Source organism: Dermacentor andersoni, chromosome 2 (genome assembly GCF_023375885.2).
Source record: "Dermacentor andersoni chromosome 2, qqDerAnde1_hic_scaffold, whole genome shotgun sequence".
NCBI classification, from domain to species: domain Eukaryota; kingdom Metazoa; phylum Arthropoda; class Arachnida; order Ixodida; family Ixodidae; genus Dermacentor; species Dermacentor andersoni.
This window is the reverse complement of record NC_092815.1, coordinates 45700182-45714530: the sequence shown is the minus strand read 5'-3', so window position 1 is coordinate 45714530 and position 14349 is coordinate 45700182. Positions and strand designations below refer to the sequence as shown.

Here is a 14349-nt window from a genome sequence, read left to right as displayed (position 1 = left end):
CCATTCATAAGGAATAGCTTGCGCTAAGCTCTGATTAGTGTAAGGTCCGCATGTGCAACGGCACGAGCTAATAAGTCGCCGGTTGCTCAAAATTTTCCTTCGTGTTCTCTGTGAGTACCGAAATGAACTATTACGTTGATGTCTTTTCCACCTCCAGCGAGTAAATCAAAATGTCAAGATCGTGATTTTTCTTTAGTTTTTTTACTATGTGGAGCCCTGCTTAGTTATGCTCTCTGTCCGACCAGCGTTACACGTGTAACTGACACCGACATGGCCTTCCGAAATGTTGTGCTTCACATCAAAACCAAAGCCAGACTTTATACTTGCGCTTAGAAAGCACGAGCAGAATAGTAAATACTATATCATTTGCTTGGACACAATAAAAGATGTTCGTGGAGCAGTAAACATCACATGACTCTTGTCCTTGTGGGAATTTGAGCTTAGAAGTGGCGCTTCAAAAAAATTGAGCATTAGGGCCCGTCAGATTTTCGCCACCTCCTTGTCTTTCTGGTGCGCATTCAGAATTTCGGAAATTACAGCACATTACGTGCACGATGCTACTGTTGCATACTCTTCTTTATTTCTTCGACATAGCCTGTAAAACATCATAACCGGCTTGTGCCTGAAGTGACAGTTACTGTAAGGACAGTTTGACTAATATGAGCTAGTTTCAAGAATCCACTTTTAATTATTCACTTCGACGCGTGCATTTTGTCGGAATAGTTGGGGGCAAACATAATTTATGAGTACATGCGTGCGTCTCTGTGTGCGCGCGTGTATTTGTGTGTGCATGTGTCTAAATTATCGTAACCAGCAGCAGTTTCACGATACCCCCTACCTGTCAAAAGTGCCAACGAAATAGGGTATTACTTATCCAATATTGCATGACTATGCCGCCTCTCTGTATGTAACGTAAAACGCAGCGGCGCGACACTTGCACTGAGCTACATCACCATGTTTGCCCAACCACTAAAGACATAGAATAAAGAACGAACTTCTAAAGATGCAAATCTGCACAATTTCCACCTGCACTCCTGGGAATCAAAGGTTCGCGACACCCGCTGCCTCGCGGAGATACGCGATATAGTGAAAAGCGCCACGATGGTGCGGCGCTGCAGTCCCACCTCCGGCTCCCTCGGTGCTGTTGAACTGGATCTCCCGCAGCGAGTCGACGAAGGTGTCGTAATCGTAGTCTAAGCAGGCCTGCTTGGTGGCGTTCAGCAGGATCTCGTTGACCGCCGCGAAGCGCTCCAGCGGGCTGCGGTCGTCGCTTGGGTCCGTCATGGTGTCGCACAAAGTGTCGATGGTCACGGCGTTGTCTCCGCCCTGCGCATGCATAGCAGGACAGACTTTGCATGGAACTGTGCGCGCCCGAATGGAGCTATAGCTTAGGGGCTGACATTCGAGACTTGGAGATGCCGTTGTGCGCGGATGGTATTTTGAGCCAAAGTAGAGTGTAGTAAGCGAAAGTACACTGGTTGGGTCGCAAAGTATGGTTGCCTGCCGTAACTGTAACTGGAGCGGAAATTCGGGGATAGTTGGTTGTTCGTGATCACCTACAAACAGCGCGTAAAACGAGGGACTAACATAAAAGAGACATACAAAGCGCTGTGTATGTTCCTTTTAATTTATATGTTCGTCTCTCGTTTTGCTGTTTTTAGATGATCGCAACTGTAAATGCTTGGAAGACGTCCCTCTATTCGTCATTTAGTTTTCTGGAAAATGAATTTTAAAAATTGGTTGCGTTCCGGGCCAATCACTTTCAACTGGCCACGTGTTTGCGACGCCACAGTGTATACACCCCACTGTCGCTGAAATCGGCGCTTTCTAGTTCGGAAACTCTGTAAAAGCTGTCTGTGTCGTCAGGAGGCACCATCAGCTTCGCTTCTGTGGTGTTAGTGCCACGTGTACTGAGTGTTTAGCACGCGTTCTGCGCGTTTACATTATGATAGTGCAGGACCTGACGTCGTTCACTCCATCGTAACGTCACACGAAGCAGCTAACCGTATTGCTATCTCGTTTATTGGTTATTTAAAATTATTGATGAGGTTCTAAGCAAATTGAACTACCCTACAGGTGACAGGACCCTCAATGCCATTTGAAAATGACAATATCGTAATATGGTTAAGAAAACGCCGAAGTTGCCCTTTAAAGCGCCTCTAGCTTCAAGAAAACGCGTGTACGTGCCTCGAACTCTCTGGCGTCCTTGTTGTACTGGACAATGCCTTCGAAGTTACCCGCCAGGCTCTGGAACAGGTTGGCCATGTTGTTGGCGTTGAATCCGTTGAAGTAGGTGCACAGCCTGCGGGTGAAGTCGCCAACGAAGGGCACGTATTAGTGCTGAGTCAATAGGAGATGAGAGCTGATGCTTTGTTTCTGTTGACGGCGTCAAACTTTTTCCCTGCACCTCCCAACGAAAATGGAGAACCAGTTCGCTCGTTGGAGATCGCTATAGTATTGATGTTTTCAAACGAGCACGCGACGAAAATTCTGCGCACCTAAACATGCAGTGTTGTGAAGTCAGGGGTCCGTGCGGCCAGCAAAAGTTCCATGGATGGTGCCAGGTGCAGTGAGAAAGAAGGGTTCCGAGCGACGGTTAAGAGATGAGAAAAATTATTATATTAAAAAAGGTACATGATTCAGTTTTACAAACACGGCTCCAACTATCGGAGCACATTTACATGCTAGAGTCTTTGCTTGTCCGAGCGTCCCTCTTCTCAAAGCCGTCTGGATCCGCTTTTTATGCCGTTTATTTCCCTCTTTCCCTCGTCGAGAGAATTCACTGGCCAATTACAAACACCGAATCGTTCACCGCCTCCCGTCCCCCAATGTTCCACCCCTTTGGTGGCTCTCTTGTCTCCAACGTTGCACAATACGAGGCAACCACGTGGCAAACTGTGAATCGGCTGTCGCCCCAGTACCCTGTCATCAATCCGTGGCGTCTTCGTGACGGCCAGGAGCGGGCGACGTTGTCTTGAAGCGAGCTGTCATTTTGTTCTGAGGGATCGTTAGGCAAAACAGCAGCTAAATGTCATAAACTTCCTGCATCGAAATGCCCGGGCGCGAAACAGCTCTGTTACGGCGCATTCAATGGAAACGGGTCGTTGTGATATATAAGCCATTGTCCCCCTTGCCGCGACAACTATGAAGTCACAGTATGTCGTAACGGTGTTCCGGCCCCGCGCGTATAGCATTCATAACGGACGATATAAAACGGTTTAATAATTCATAAGTTCGGCACTGTGCATGCCTTTAGGTGGTCTTGCCACTGCTGGTCGGCACGCTTGCAAAATTGGGCTTACTTTAGGGTAGAGTATTGAGGGCGAGGGACATATATCGGGGAAGGGGGGGGGAGGCGTGCATGGGGCTTAACTATGTCTTCCAAGATGAGCACCTGAAATATTCCGCCACGGAAGAGCCTCTCCCACGGCGACAGCATACACTCCATCATTTGGTTCCCAGCCTACGTCGGGGCGACTGAGGGGGTTCCTCTGAACCTCAGTGAGTCTGCCCACGAGGTTGCGCGTGGCTTTACCGACCGCGCTGCCCTCGGATCGGGCGACTCCCTCCCCGGACACAGAAGCGCTCCTATCACGCACAACGAAATCACTAAATTCTTCTACTTAGAGAGAAGGGTTTTCCCGCCGCCTCATTCCAAGCTAAGCAGGCCGCAGGCGGTCACGCTCAGACTCTTGCAAACTAACTCCTACCCAAATCCGGCGTCCCTTAACAGCATATATCCTGAGATTTACCCGAATTGTTCTTGCGTGGCCTGTGGTGAGGCTGCTACTTTGTCTCACATGCTCTGGGAGTGCGGGCCGTAGGGCCCCAGGTTCACCAAGGAAGAGTGGGACGCGCTCCTGCGAATTCCGGGCCCGACTTTGAAGACCAAACCCTGGCCGTCCAGCACGTAGGGCGTGCTGGACGATTTATATATATATATATATATATATATATATACATATATATATATATATATATATATATATATATATATATATATATATATATATATATATATATATATATATATATATATATATATATATATATATATATATATATACACGAGGAGAAAGGGGTTAACCAAGGGGCCCGATTTTTATTAATCTTACCATAAGAAGGCAACAAACAATGGCACCAAGGAAAACATAGGGGAAATTACTTGTACTTGCTAATTCAATTAAAGTAATGATGAATTAATGGAAATGAAAGTGGATGAAAAAGCAACTTGCCGCAGGTGGGGAACGATCCCACGTATTTGCATGACGTGTGCGATGCTCTACCAATTGAGCTACCGCGGCACCGTTTTCCCATCAACTTTTCTCGCCTGCGATCGGGCCGGCAGCCTAGACCTGTCGCGTTTTGCTGGACCAAATAAAAAGGTATTCACTCACTCACTCACTTTCCTGGGTATTTGTGTTTTACTACATAACCCTGGGAGTGTTCACAAACCTAGGCGTCGTATGTGGAACATCCTTTCTGCCGCAAGCGCCCCGAGTACGCGATCTTTATTGGTGAAGGCAACCGGTCAATAAACCGACACATGCTACCTGAAGGCATCAATGTTGCCGGATTCGACACGACACCCTCGTTATGTAATAAACGAAAAGAAAGGGGGTTAATCGAGAGGCCCGATTTTCATTAATCATATCTTAGGAAGCCAACAAACAATGACACGCAGGAAAACATAAGGGAAATTACTTGTACTTAATTACTTGTAAATGAAAGTGGATGAAAAAAAAGTTGTTTTTTCAACCACTTTCATTTTCATTAATGGATCATTTCTTTAATTCAATTTGTAAGTACAAGTAATTTCCTCCGTTTTCCTTGATGCCACTGTTTGTTGGCTTCTTATGATATATATATATATATATATATATGGTTTCGATCATGATGCGAGATTCGGCTTCTTTTTAGTAAGCAGTGACCCCGCTGGCTATGTATCTAAACTACGCAGGCTCACTTGAACATGTCCTTGATGGCCGGCCAGTTGTCGGGCGATGCCGCCAGGAAGGTGAGGTGGTCCACGGCCTGCTCGATTTGCTTGTTGCACTCGGGGCCCGTCGTCGCGAGCGAGTCCCGCACCACGCGAAGGTAGTCTGCACCGCGTGCAGTATACGAGATATAGCTCGGAACGTCAAGAACCGAACTGTGGTAAATTTTGCGTTTACTGACTTCTTACGCACGTTGTGCTTCGAGCGATAGTAGCTGCCCTTTGCATAACTTCCAGTACCTGCGCCCTTTCAAGCAGACACCCTCATAAGTCATATGACAACCTGCCCGGAACAACAACAACAACAACAGAAAGATCCTTCAAAGGCAGCGCTGTTGTCACGTATATGCCGTGCCACGTCATGACCTTGAATAACAGGGGCGCAAAAACTAGAGGATGGAAGAATGAGCAAAAAAAACGACAAATATGTGAGGCGTTTGCGTTTTTTTTTTCCTGGTTTCTTGTTCTTTTTTTCCCCAGGAGTACCAATTCCAAATGAGGCGCACCAAATGACACCAATACCCTCCGCGGTAGCCGAGTGTCCACAGCGCTGTGCTGCTGAGCACGAGGTCGCGGGTTCGATCCCAACCGTGGCGGACGCAGTCCAAAGAAGACGGCGGAATGCAAAAAATAAAAAAAAGAAAGAAAAAGAAACGCTCGTGTATATACCGTGCATTGGGTGCACGTTAAAGAACCTTAGGTTCTCAAGATTAATCCGGAATCGCCCACTATGACATGCCTCGCATAATCAGATCGTGGTTTTTTGGCGCGTAAAACCCCAGAATTAAAAAAAAAAATTACCCCTATAATAAAGACTTCGCGAGGTCGGGCGTACACAGCCTATGTATACATAGCGGAAGAGACCGTACCACGAGTCGACCACTTTTCACACTGGCGCAATGCGTGTACCTTTGAAGTCGATGACAGCGTAGAGCGGTGCGCTCGACGCAACGGCTCCGACGGCGAGGTGCGGGTACTTGAGCTTGAACCAGGCGGCCAGCGAGCCCGAGTAGGAGCCGCCGAACACCACCCACTTGCTGTCGGGGCCGAGCGAGTATTTCTCCACCATGGCGTCCCTGAAGAACGCCCCGTCGGCCAACGCTTGCTCGCTGGTCAGGTACTCCAGGTTGGCCACTGTCATGTCCCTGCATGCGCGCGCGCGCAGAGCCCCCGTGCACCCTGTGAGGCGCCGATCCTCGAGGCTGGTGGATCTACTCTCGTCGACGTGGGTCGACTCTTAAAAGTGATTGGAATCGGATCGGAATAATATGTTGTAGAAGATGGCTCGAGGCGAATCTGCGAAAACTCGATCGCCGCGGTGAACGTGGCGTTCTGCCGCTCGAGCACGAGGTTGCGGGTTCAGATTCCTGGCCGCGCCTTGATGGGGCGACATTCAAAACGCTCGGGCACTCACTTTATTTGTCTTATTTATTTATTTTATTTATTTTTATTAATGGTGTCCAAGAATAGCTTTACGCCTTAATATTGGTGCCCTTTGGGTTAAATAAAGAACAAAACCGAAAAACAAAACAGAATATCTCAAACAACAGTGGTACAAAGTGCACCAAAAAAAATTGAATTATTCAGATACAGAAGTCAGATAATGAGCAAGTAGTAGAACTGGATATATCACGATTATCACGCAAGTTATATTGTTACGTTACAAGACGTGTTTAGCGATAGAGGTGCAAGAGCAATTCACGTTGAAAATGCTAGGATTACGCAGGTTATAGGGCGAGGCACGCAGAACGTTACAGCTGACAGTAACCGCGGACAGGAGAAGTGGTTGTGAATTAGTTTATACAAAACTAAGTAATCACGACATTTCCGCTTAATTTTTAAGAGTTCTAATATTAAACATGCGCAGTACATGCTGATAGGCATAAAATACACGGCGTACGAGAAATCGATCGTACAGGATACGATCGGATTTAGATTTAGGTACACGTTAAAAAAAACTCCAGCTGGTCAAAAGTAACAATCCACTGTGCACTTTCGGAACGTCAAGCAGCACAGCTTATTTTATTTTTGTATTATTATATTATTTTTATTTATTTATTGTAGAAGGCGAAGCGGGATAGGCCTAAGCATGGCTCAGCAGACAACCATTGCATTGCATGCGAAGTTCCATAGTGAGCCTGTTTGTGTTCTACAGCAGTCACGGGGAACCCTTGACAGTCCTTGTCAAGCTGCGATCACGCTCGCCCGACGGTTAGGCGTAAGCGCTGTCACGTGGCTCATGGATGTGGGAATATATACAAAGGGCGCGACAGTTGCGCTCTTCAGCTGTTCAGTTTCGCTTTTTCTGCGTTGAATTGACCGGAATAGATTATACGCTGTAAAAATTCGTAGCGCCAATTTCTTCTTTTTTTTTCATTTCTTGAAACGTTATATGAGCTCATCGGATGGCGCGCTTCAAGTCTTCCACTGGCGCAATGCAATCGCATGCCTGTTTAGAAAGTTAATTAATCTAATTTGCATTACTTGTCTAATTACTACATCGAACCATTTTCGAATATGTGCCTCTGTGGCAAAAGTAATCATGGGAAAATTAATTATCTCAGATTTATTACTTAAATCAAGAAATTTCGAGCGCATTCCGTGAAAAACGTGGTAAGTACTCCTTAAGAAAAGAGAAGACGAAAATGGGCATGTATTTTACTTCTTTTTGGGGAGTAACTGACCTACCACAACCATTCGTCCTTTTGGAGTTTAATAAGTGAACTGTTATTGTGGATGAACTGTTACTCCCCATGCAGTTACTCCTTCAAGGAATAACAGTTACTCTTTTCCGATGTTCCTCAAGGGAGTCTTCACGTTCACCAGCCACACTGTAAAAAATGTTTACACCCGTAACGTTATTTTCTTGTCGCACTGGCAACTCCCTTAGCGTAGGGCCTTACAAACTATTTATAGAGGACGACAACGGAGCTCTAACTAGACGTGCGATGACAAACGACGTAGTTGAAAACTACGTAATCGTTCTGACAGCCTTAGACGCACAGAAATATCCGACAGAGTTTCCCATCTCTGAAAAAAAAAAAAATTGTGGAGTTTTACGTGCCAAAACCACTTTCTGATTATGAGGCACGCCGCAGTGGGGGGACTCCGGAAATTTGGACCTCCTAGGGTTCTTTTAACGTGAACCTAAATCTAAGTACACGGGTGTTTTCGCATTTCACCCCCATCGAAATGCGGCCGCCGTTGCCGGGATTCGATACCGCGACCTTGTGCTTAGCAGCCCAACACCATAGCCGCTAAGCAACCGCGGCGGGCGTTTCATATCTCTGCCTGTGATGCTCCCATGTCGGATATTGTGTCGGCTATGTGGTCAATAAAGAACATTGACCACATAATGTGTCACTGTCATCAATTTGAAGCAAAAAGACAATCTATGTTCAACGCATTCAGGAAACTAGATGATCGTCTTCTGATGTGAACAGACAATACTAGAACGGGAACTGCTTTCATACGGGAAGTGCGACAACTCTTGATAGCAGAGTTAAACAGGAGTCCAAATCGTGCCCGAAGAAAGAGACGCCAGTGCTCACTGAGTGTGGCAATGAAGTTGCTATAACTTACTTTAATTTTTTTGTTTATCTGTCTAGCTTTCGGAAATTGGCTGCACAAAACAAAGCACTGTCCAAACATGTATCTGCTACGTTCTCGAAAAATTCCTCGAACGGAACCACGTCCTTTTAGTGATGTTGATTGGTAAAGGGAGGGGATACGCAGTGGCGAGTTAATCAGTACATTCTGGGCGCAAATCGTTGACTCGAGACAGTTTCTATTCTCGATCAGTTTGATCCGACTCTTTCGGAACGTTCTCTAGAGGAATGTAATTCAGCAGCGTAGCTTTTTGGGCTTGCTTTGTGCATGATTTGAATAGCAGTGAATAGCGCGCAGAGGACGAGACAGTAAAATTCAGAAACACACGAACAGTTGGAAGGTATGTCTGAATTTTACTGTCCCTTCCTCTGCGCGCTATTCATTGCTACTCTAAAGGAAAAACAAAAATAAAAGTGTGAGCGAAGCAAGTTGTGCCAGGCAACTAATAATATCGCTTTCGCCGCAAGCGAGCGAATTTCAGTGATAATTTCAATGGTCTTCGCTTCCGCCGCTGGCGACGCCCCAGCCAGATAAGCGTGTGAGACGCACACGAACACTATAGACTGCCGCGCAGAGCTCATAGTGCTCGCAGTGGGCACACAGATACTGCCGCCAAGCATTGTTCTAAGTCAGGCGCATCATGTGACAATGCCCGCAAGTGTATATGACCGCACTTGACGACAGTACGGGTGAGCACGCATGCACGTGGCTCTGACACATAGCACCTCGACTGTCCATTGTCTCCGTGAGCTGCAGGGTATATAACACGTGTGCCATTTTCATGGCGCACATACCTTGGAGAAACTGAAAGCCTCTTGAATTCATTTGTGATATAATAATAAGTCGCCCATATATACTCGCAAAGAAATGTATATATATATATATATATATATATATATATATATATATATATATATATATATATATATATATATATATATATATATATATATATATATATATATAAAGCCAGCAGACACTATAGCCATGAAAAGCATATATAGGAGCAATTGGCTCTAGTTCAAACTGAAATGTAGCAAATAATAACAAAAAGGCGGAAATGGAAGTGGACGAACACATGACTTGTCGCCGGTGGGAACCGAACCCGCAACCTTAATTCGCACATATGTGAGGTGTGTTCAAAAAGAAACCTAACTTTTGAAATGGCGCGCCAACCGGCAGAGGGAGCGCGCTGTAGCAACTGAACGCACGCAGCGGCAGGTTACAACAAAACGGCCGTTGACTGCGTCTCGCTCTGACCGGGTTGTTGAGCTGTACAGCCGCCGAAGTGAGCACGTGCATAAGCTGTTCGTCGGATCAGTGCATAAGTTGCAATAATGAAAGAGCTCGAAAAACAACGTGTGTGTGCGCGAAATTTTGCTACAAACTTGGCAAAAGGTTTGTAGAGACTTTTCAGTTGCTTAGCTAAGCATACGGGCAAGCCCATATTAGTCTCACGCCTATAAGCGGTTTAAGCGTTTTGAACACAGCAGAATGTCAGTCGGTGACGATCCCTCGCCTGGACGACCTTCCATATCAACAGATGATGACCGTGCCGAGAAAGGTCGTGCTGTGATTCGTGAAAATCGTCGTTTAACTGTACAAGAAACGGTGGATCTATTGTGGCCAGATAGCGCAATTCTGTCACTTCAGCGGAATTACTTGAAGAGGCGGACATACATGACAAATAGCATATGTTAGCTAATAAATAAAGGTTAATTCACTGATTAACTTTGTAATTATTCACTATAGAACACTTGTCCCAATTGCGAACTTCAAGCCAAGCGGCTAGTAATGAAGTTATATGAATTTTTGTTACCATCCTGCCTTTAAATCATGACTTGAAACCACCGCGCATAATGCAGAGCGCGGACACAAGGATTGCGCAAATGGCAGCACCGGCGTATCATAACTCATGTGCATTATACTGCACATTGTCTTAAATATGTTGAAATAACATTCATGTTTGAAGGGTAGCGCGGGAATCTTACACAGGTACGAAAGGAGGACACCTAATGACCGGACAAATATTGGAAGCGATTATGCAAAATATTCAGCGCGGATGTGAAGCCAGATGATATATGCGGAACTGTATTCCTCCCCTCAACTTTAGAGAAAATTGACACTAATTTGATTCGGACCGTGGTACGTCCTCACAGACGACGAGAGACACCCGTAAGGTGCATCCCGAATACCGCACTGATTTACATGAAAGCACAGGATGTAGGATGTGCCAGCACCATGCAACGTGTCAACCAATCATACGACATTATCATATCTGTGTTAGCGCACATAAATATATATATATATATATATATATATATATATATATATATATATATATATATTGCTCCTATAATGCGGAAATGTATTCCTCCCGTCAACTTTAGAGAAAATTGACACTAATTTGATGCAGACCGTTTACGCACAGAAACGCGTTTTGTTTTCTACAAGCATGAGGAGACAACACTTTGACCACGTATACAGCCTTTGTCAACCTCCAGCATCTATGTATATTACGTCGTTGGGGCTATAAGCTGCGGTTACCGTGGCTCTCCCGGAACTGCATGCAGACCTCTGGATGGCGAGTACATAACAGAGTTCTTGTCATTCTCGAGCGCGTTGAAATGTATGGACATACCACAGGGGCTCCCTCAAACAGCACGTAATCAGCCTGGAACTTGCAAGCAACGTTTCCCGCACTTGCACAACGTATGCCAGTCGGTATATATATACTAAGAATTAAACGCCTTGAAAAGCGATTTCTCCCAGCTGTCTCGGGGTTTTAGGGGGACTAACTGACTTGTCTGTCTTTAAGCGCCATGGCCATAAAGCCATGACGCTTAAAGCCCAAGCATACATCAAGTTGAAGGAACACAGCGCCTGTAACTTGAAAATGTATATATATATATTGTCACGTGGTGGTGACGTTCAAGAACACAGTAGCAATACTGTGAAGAACAAAACTAGATTTTATTGGGCGAACCTGTGCCCACAAAAACAGGCTACACTTATAGCACAACGATAGCGGCGAACACTGTCGGCGATCGTCGAAAATCTGATCAGCGGGTCAAGCGCGTCGGCTTTTATACAGCAATCATCGAATGTTCCAGATTAAACGTTGGGACCCGCATGCCTTCTAAAATGTTCTACACCATTCGTGTCAAGCGATGAAATCAGATAACACAACGTTCGGCGACAACAGACAGCGGGTAGAAGCATCGATAACTTTCCAGAAACTTCGGATACATGCAGGCGCGTCCCGCGCTGTGCGATAACATTTGTTCGGCGGCAAAACTTGTCGCCCGATAGAGACAAGTACACGTGTCAATATATATATATATATATATACGCAACGGCAGCACCATGTTGCATTATAGGAATATGTGGTGATGAGTAAATATATATAAAAGCGCTCACGGTGTGGGCCAGCTGAGTCCGTAGTAGCGGTGCTCGAGCTCGAAGACGAGCGCGCCGTACTTCTTGGCGAGCAGCATGATGTGCGTGGGCGCCGTGAGCCACTTGGCCGACGCCGCGCCCTCGCCGCCGAACATCAGGAACACGGGACCTCCGGGACGGTAGAACTCGTCGTTCACGAAGTACCGCTGCGCGTTAAGCGAAGAAAATGCCCCACTATTCCACGTTGGCAAGAAAAAGACGGCTGCGAGCACGCATCATGTTTGTTTCATTTAGAAATAATTGGAAGGGTTGTGCTGCCGCATAGTGCATTCAGCAGCTCATAAACGAACGAATCTGCAGTCGCAGGAATGAAGTCAGACACCCGTGTTTCAGCTAGAGGAAAGAAGATTGCGTGTTAAGATCTGCTGGTAGGAAAAGGAATGGCCTCCGTGATTCTTCTGCATCTGATTCCGTTATCACTAGGTGTTTGTCAAATTTCTCCTTGCTTTGTCGGACGTTTTTTGCGCACGAGCTGCAAAAACTTGAGCTGACATGTCAGCGCCTTCTCTTTCCATTCCTCCATCCGTGTCGTCTCATCTCATTTTATTGCGCTAGCAATTACACGGACACTCCAGGCGCATTTCTGCCGTCGCCGTAATGTTCCGTATAAAGTCGAAGGGCAATGTCATCGTTGCCGCGCGCCCTACGCTGTATGTGCGAGTGAAAGCGTGCGAGGGGAGACGACGATGGCGGTTGAATCTCGCCCGCGCGAGAGGGAGGAAAGCGGGGAGGAAGCGCGCTGTCTTCCGTCGCGTGCGAAGCATGAACCAAACGTTGCGAGGCGTTCCAAGGGGAGGGAAGGGGAGCGGCGTGCTCCTGCTGCAACTGCGAATGTGCGCCTGCGCGCGGTCTCGAAGTTTTGTGCGTGTTGTGTTCTCAGCGCTCAGTTTGCGTTGAAGCGATATATACAGCACGAAGGTTACTTCGCTCGCTGTGCTGTTGCTGCCGCGTTTCCTCACGCTGGCGTTTTCACAGCTGGTGTCCGCGGCCATCGAGTGTGATGTGTTCATGTTTGCTGTGCGCGCTGACACCATGCTTGTCAATTTAGTTAGCAAGCGAATATTTACAAGTTGCAATGATACGGCTGATAAAAATACTATCCTTACTTCGTATGGCTGTCTGATAATTTGCTATCGCAATCGATGTTTCGCCTTTTCGGGCGAAACCTACTGTTTTTGTTTGTGTGCGTGCGCGTGCGTGCAAATACGAGATTATTAATTACACAACTGCAGCGCGACTGGCCGCTCGAGGCACTCTTCGTGTATTCGCGAGCTCCTTTCACGCTCGGAAAAACACTTTTATGTAGCACCTATTGAGCAACATGTAAGCTGTTTCGGGAATTTTTCATGTTGCTCTAGAATGTTTTCATTGACACTTTCATCCAATTATAATTGAGAAAGTGATTAATTAATTAAGACTGATTATGCAATTAGGTGAAATGCAAAAGACAATCTGAGTATCTCCAAGCGACGGCAAACAACATAACCTTGGTTCTATCCAGCTACGTATCACTTGAATGTTCTTCAAGTTTGGCTCAAGTGAAACACCCTGTATATAACTTCACTCCTCCTAAATTTCTGATTTGCTTGAGAAAAAAAAAAGAAGAATAAAAGAAATGAAAACCAGTCATTATTGCGTATAGCACTAATTCGCTGAAATCTAAAGCATCGCGAAAAGTTAGAGGTGGAGGATCGGGGGAAGCGATCGGCGGGCGGGTGGCTGCAGCTCGGCATTCTTTGAGTCGCACGTACGGTAGAGGGGTCTTCGAAGCAGCGCAGTCATGAATTTAGTGTAGCGATTCCAAGATGTCATTAAAGGAGATGTTGAGCCCTTCCACATCTTGCGCAAGCCGTATGATTACCCTGCCGGACGTGTACAGCAAAATAAACGCAGGCGCAGCACTTATTCGTCACATATAACGGCGGCACATAAGGGAACACATAACATCTCTGATGTAGAGGCACTGCGATGCCATGCACGCTTACCTGCTTCCACGTGCCTTCCGTGCCGGCCGGGTTGAAATGGCAGCGGGGCTGAGTGATCCACAGCTCCTGCGGCTCCTTAACGGCCAGCCGCTGATGGCTACGGGGCTCGCCGAGCATGCCGAAGCGACCGCGCGGTCGGCCCCGATGCATCAACGGAGTGCGGGCCACGCAGCTGGAGGCCACGAAAGCGAGAACCAGCAGAGAGCGCAGTACGGCTGCAGCCATGGCGGTCGTGAACGTCCACAGCGCGAGGATCGGTCTGTCTGCAAGGTACCTCCAGACTCTTGCACACACTAGTGC

At 46.6% G+C, this 14349-nt stretch overlaps 1 protein-coding gene across 1 annotated transcript in view; it reads right to left on the bottom strand.

The window, feature by feature from the left end:
• The window catches only part of LOC126542361 (putative serine protease K12H4.7), a 19473-nt gene extending 5124 nt beyond the window's left edge, over nt 1-14349 (bottom strand). The window contains exons 1-6 of the mRNA XM_050189410.3: nt 14050-14349; nt 12026-12210; nt 5906-6141; nt 4967-5102; nt 2188-2302; nt 1125-1326 (exon numbers count right to left, since the gene is read on the bottom strand). Coding sequence (XP_050045367.1) covers nt 1125-1326; nt 2188-2302; nt 4967-5102; nt 5906-6141; nt 12026-12210; nt 14050-14274 — 1099 coding nt within the window. The 5' untranslated portion in view covers nt 14275-14349. The remainder of the gene's footprint in view (nt 1-1124; nt 1327-2187; nt 2303-4966; nt 5103-5905; nt 6142-12025; nt 12211-14049) is intronic.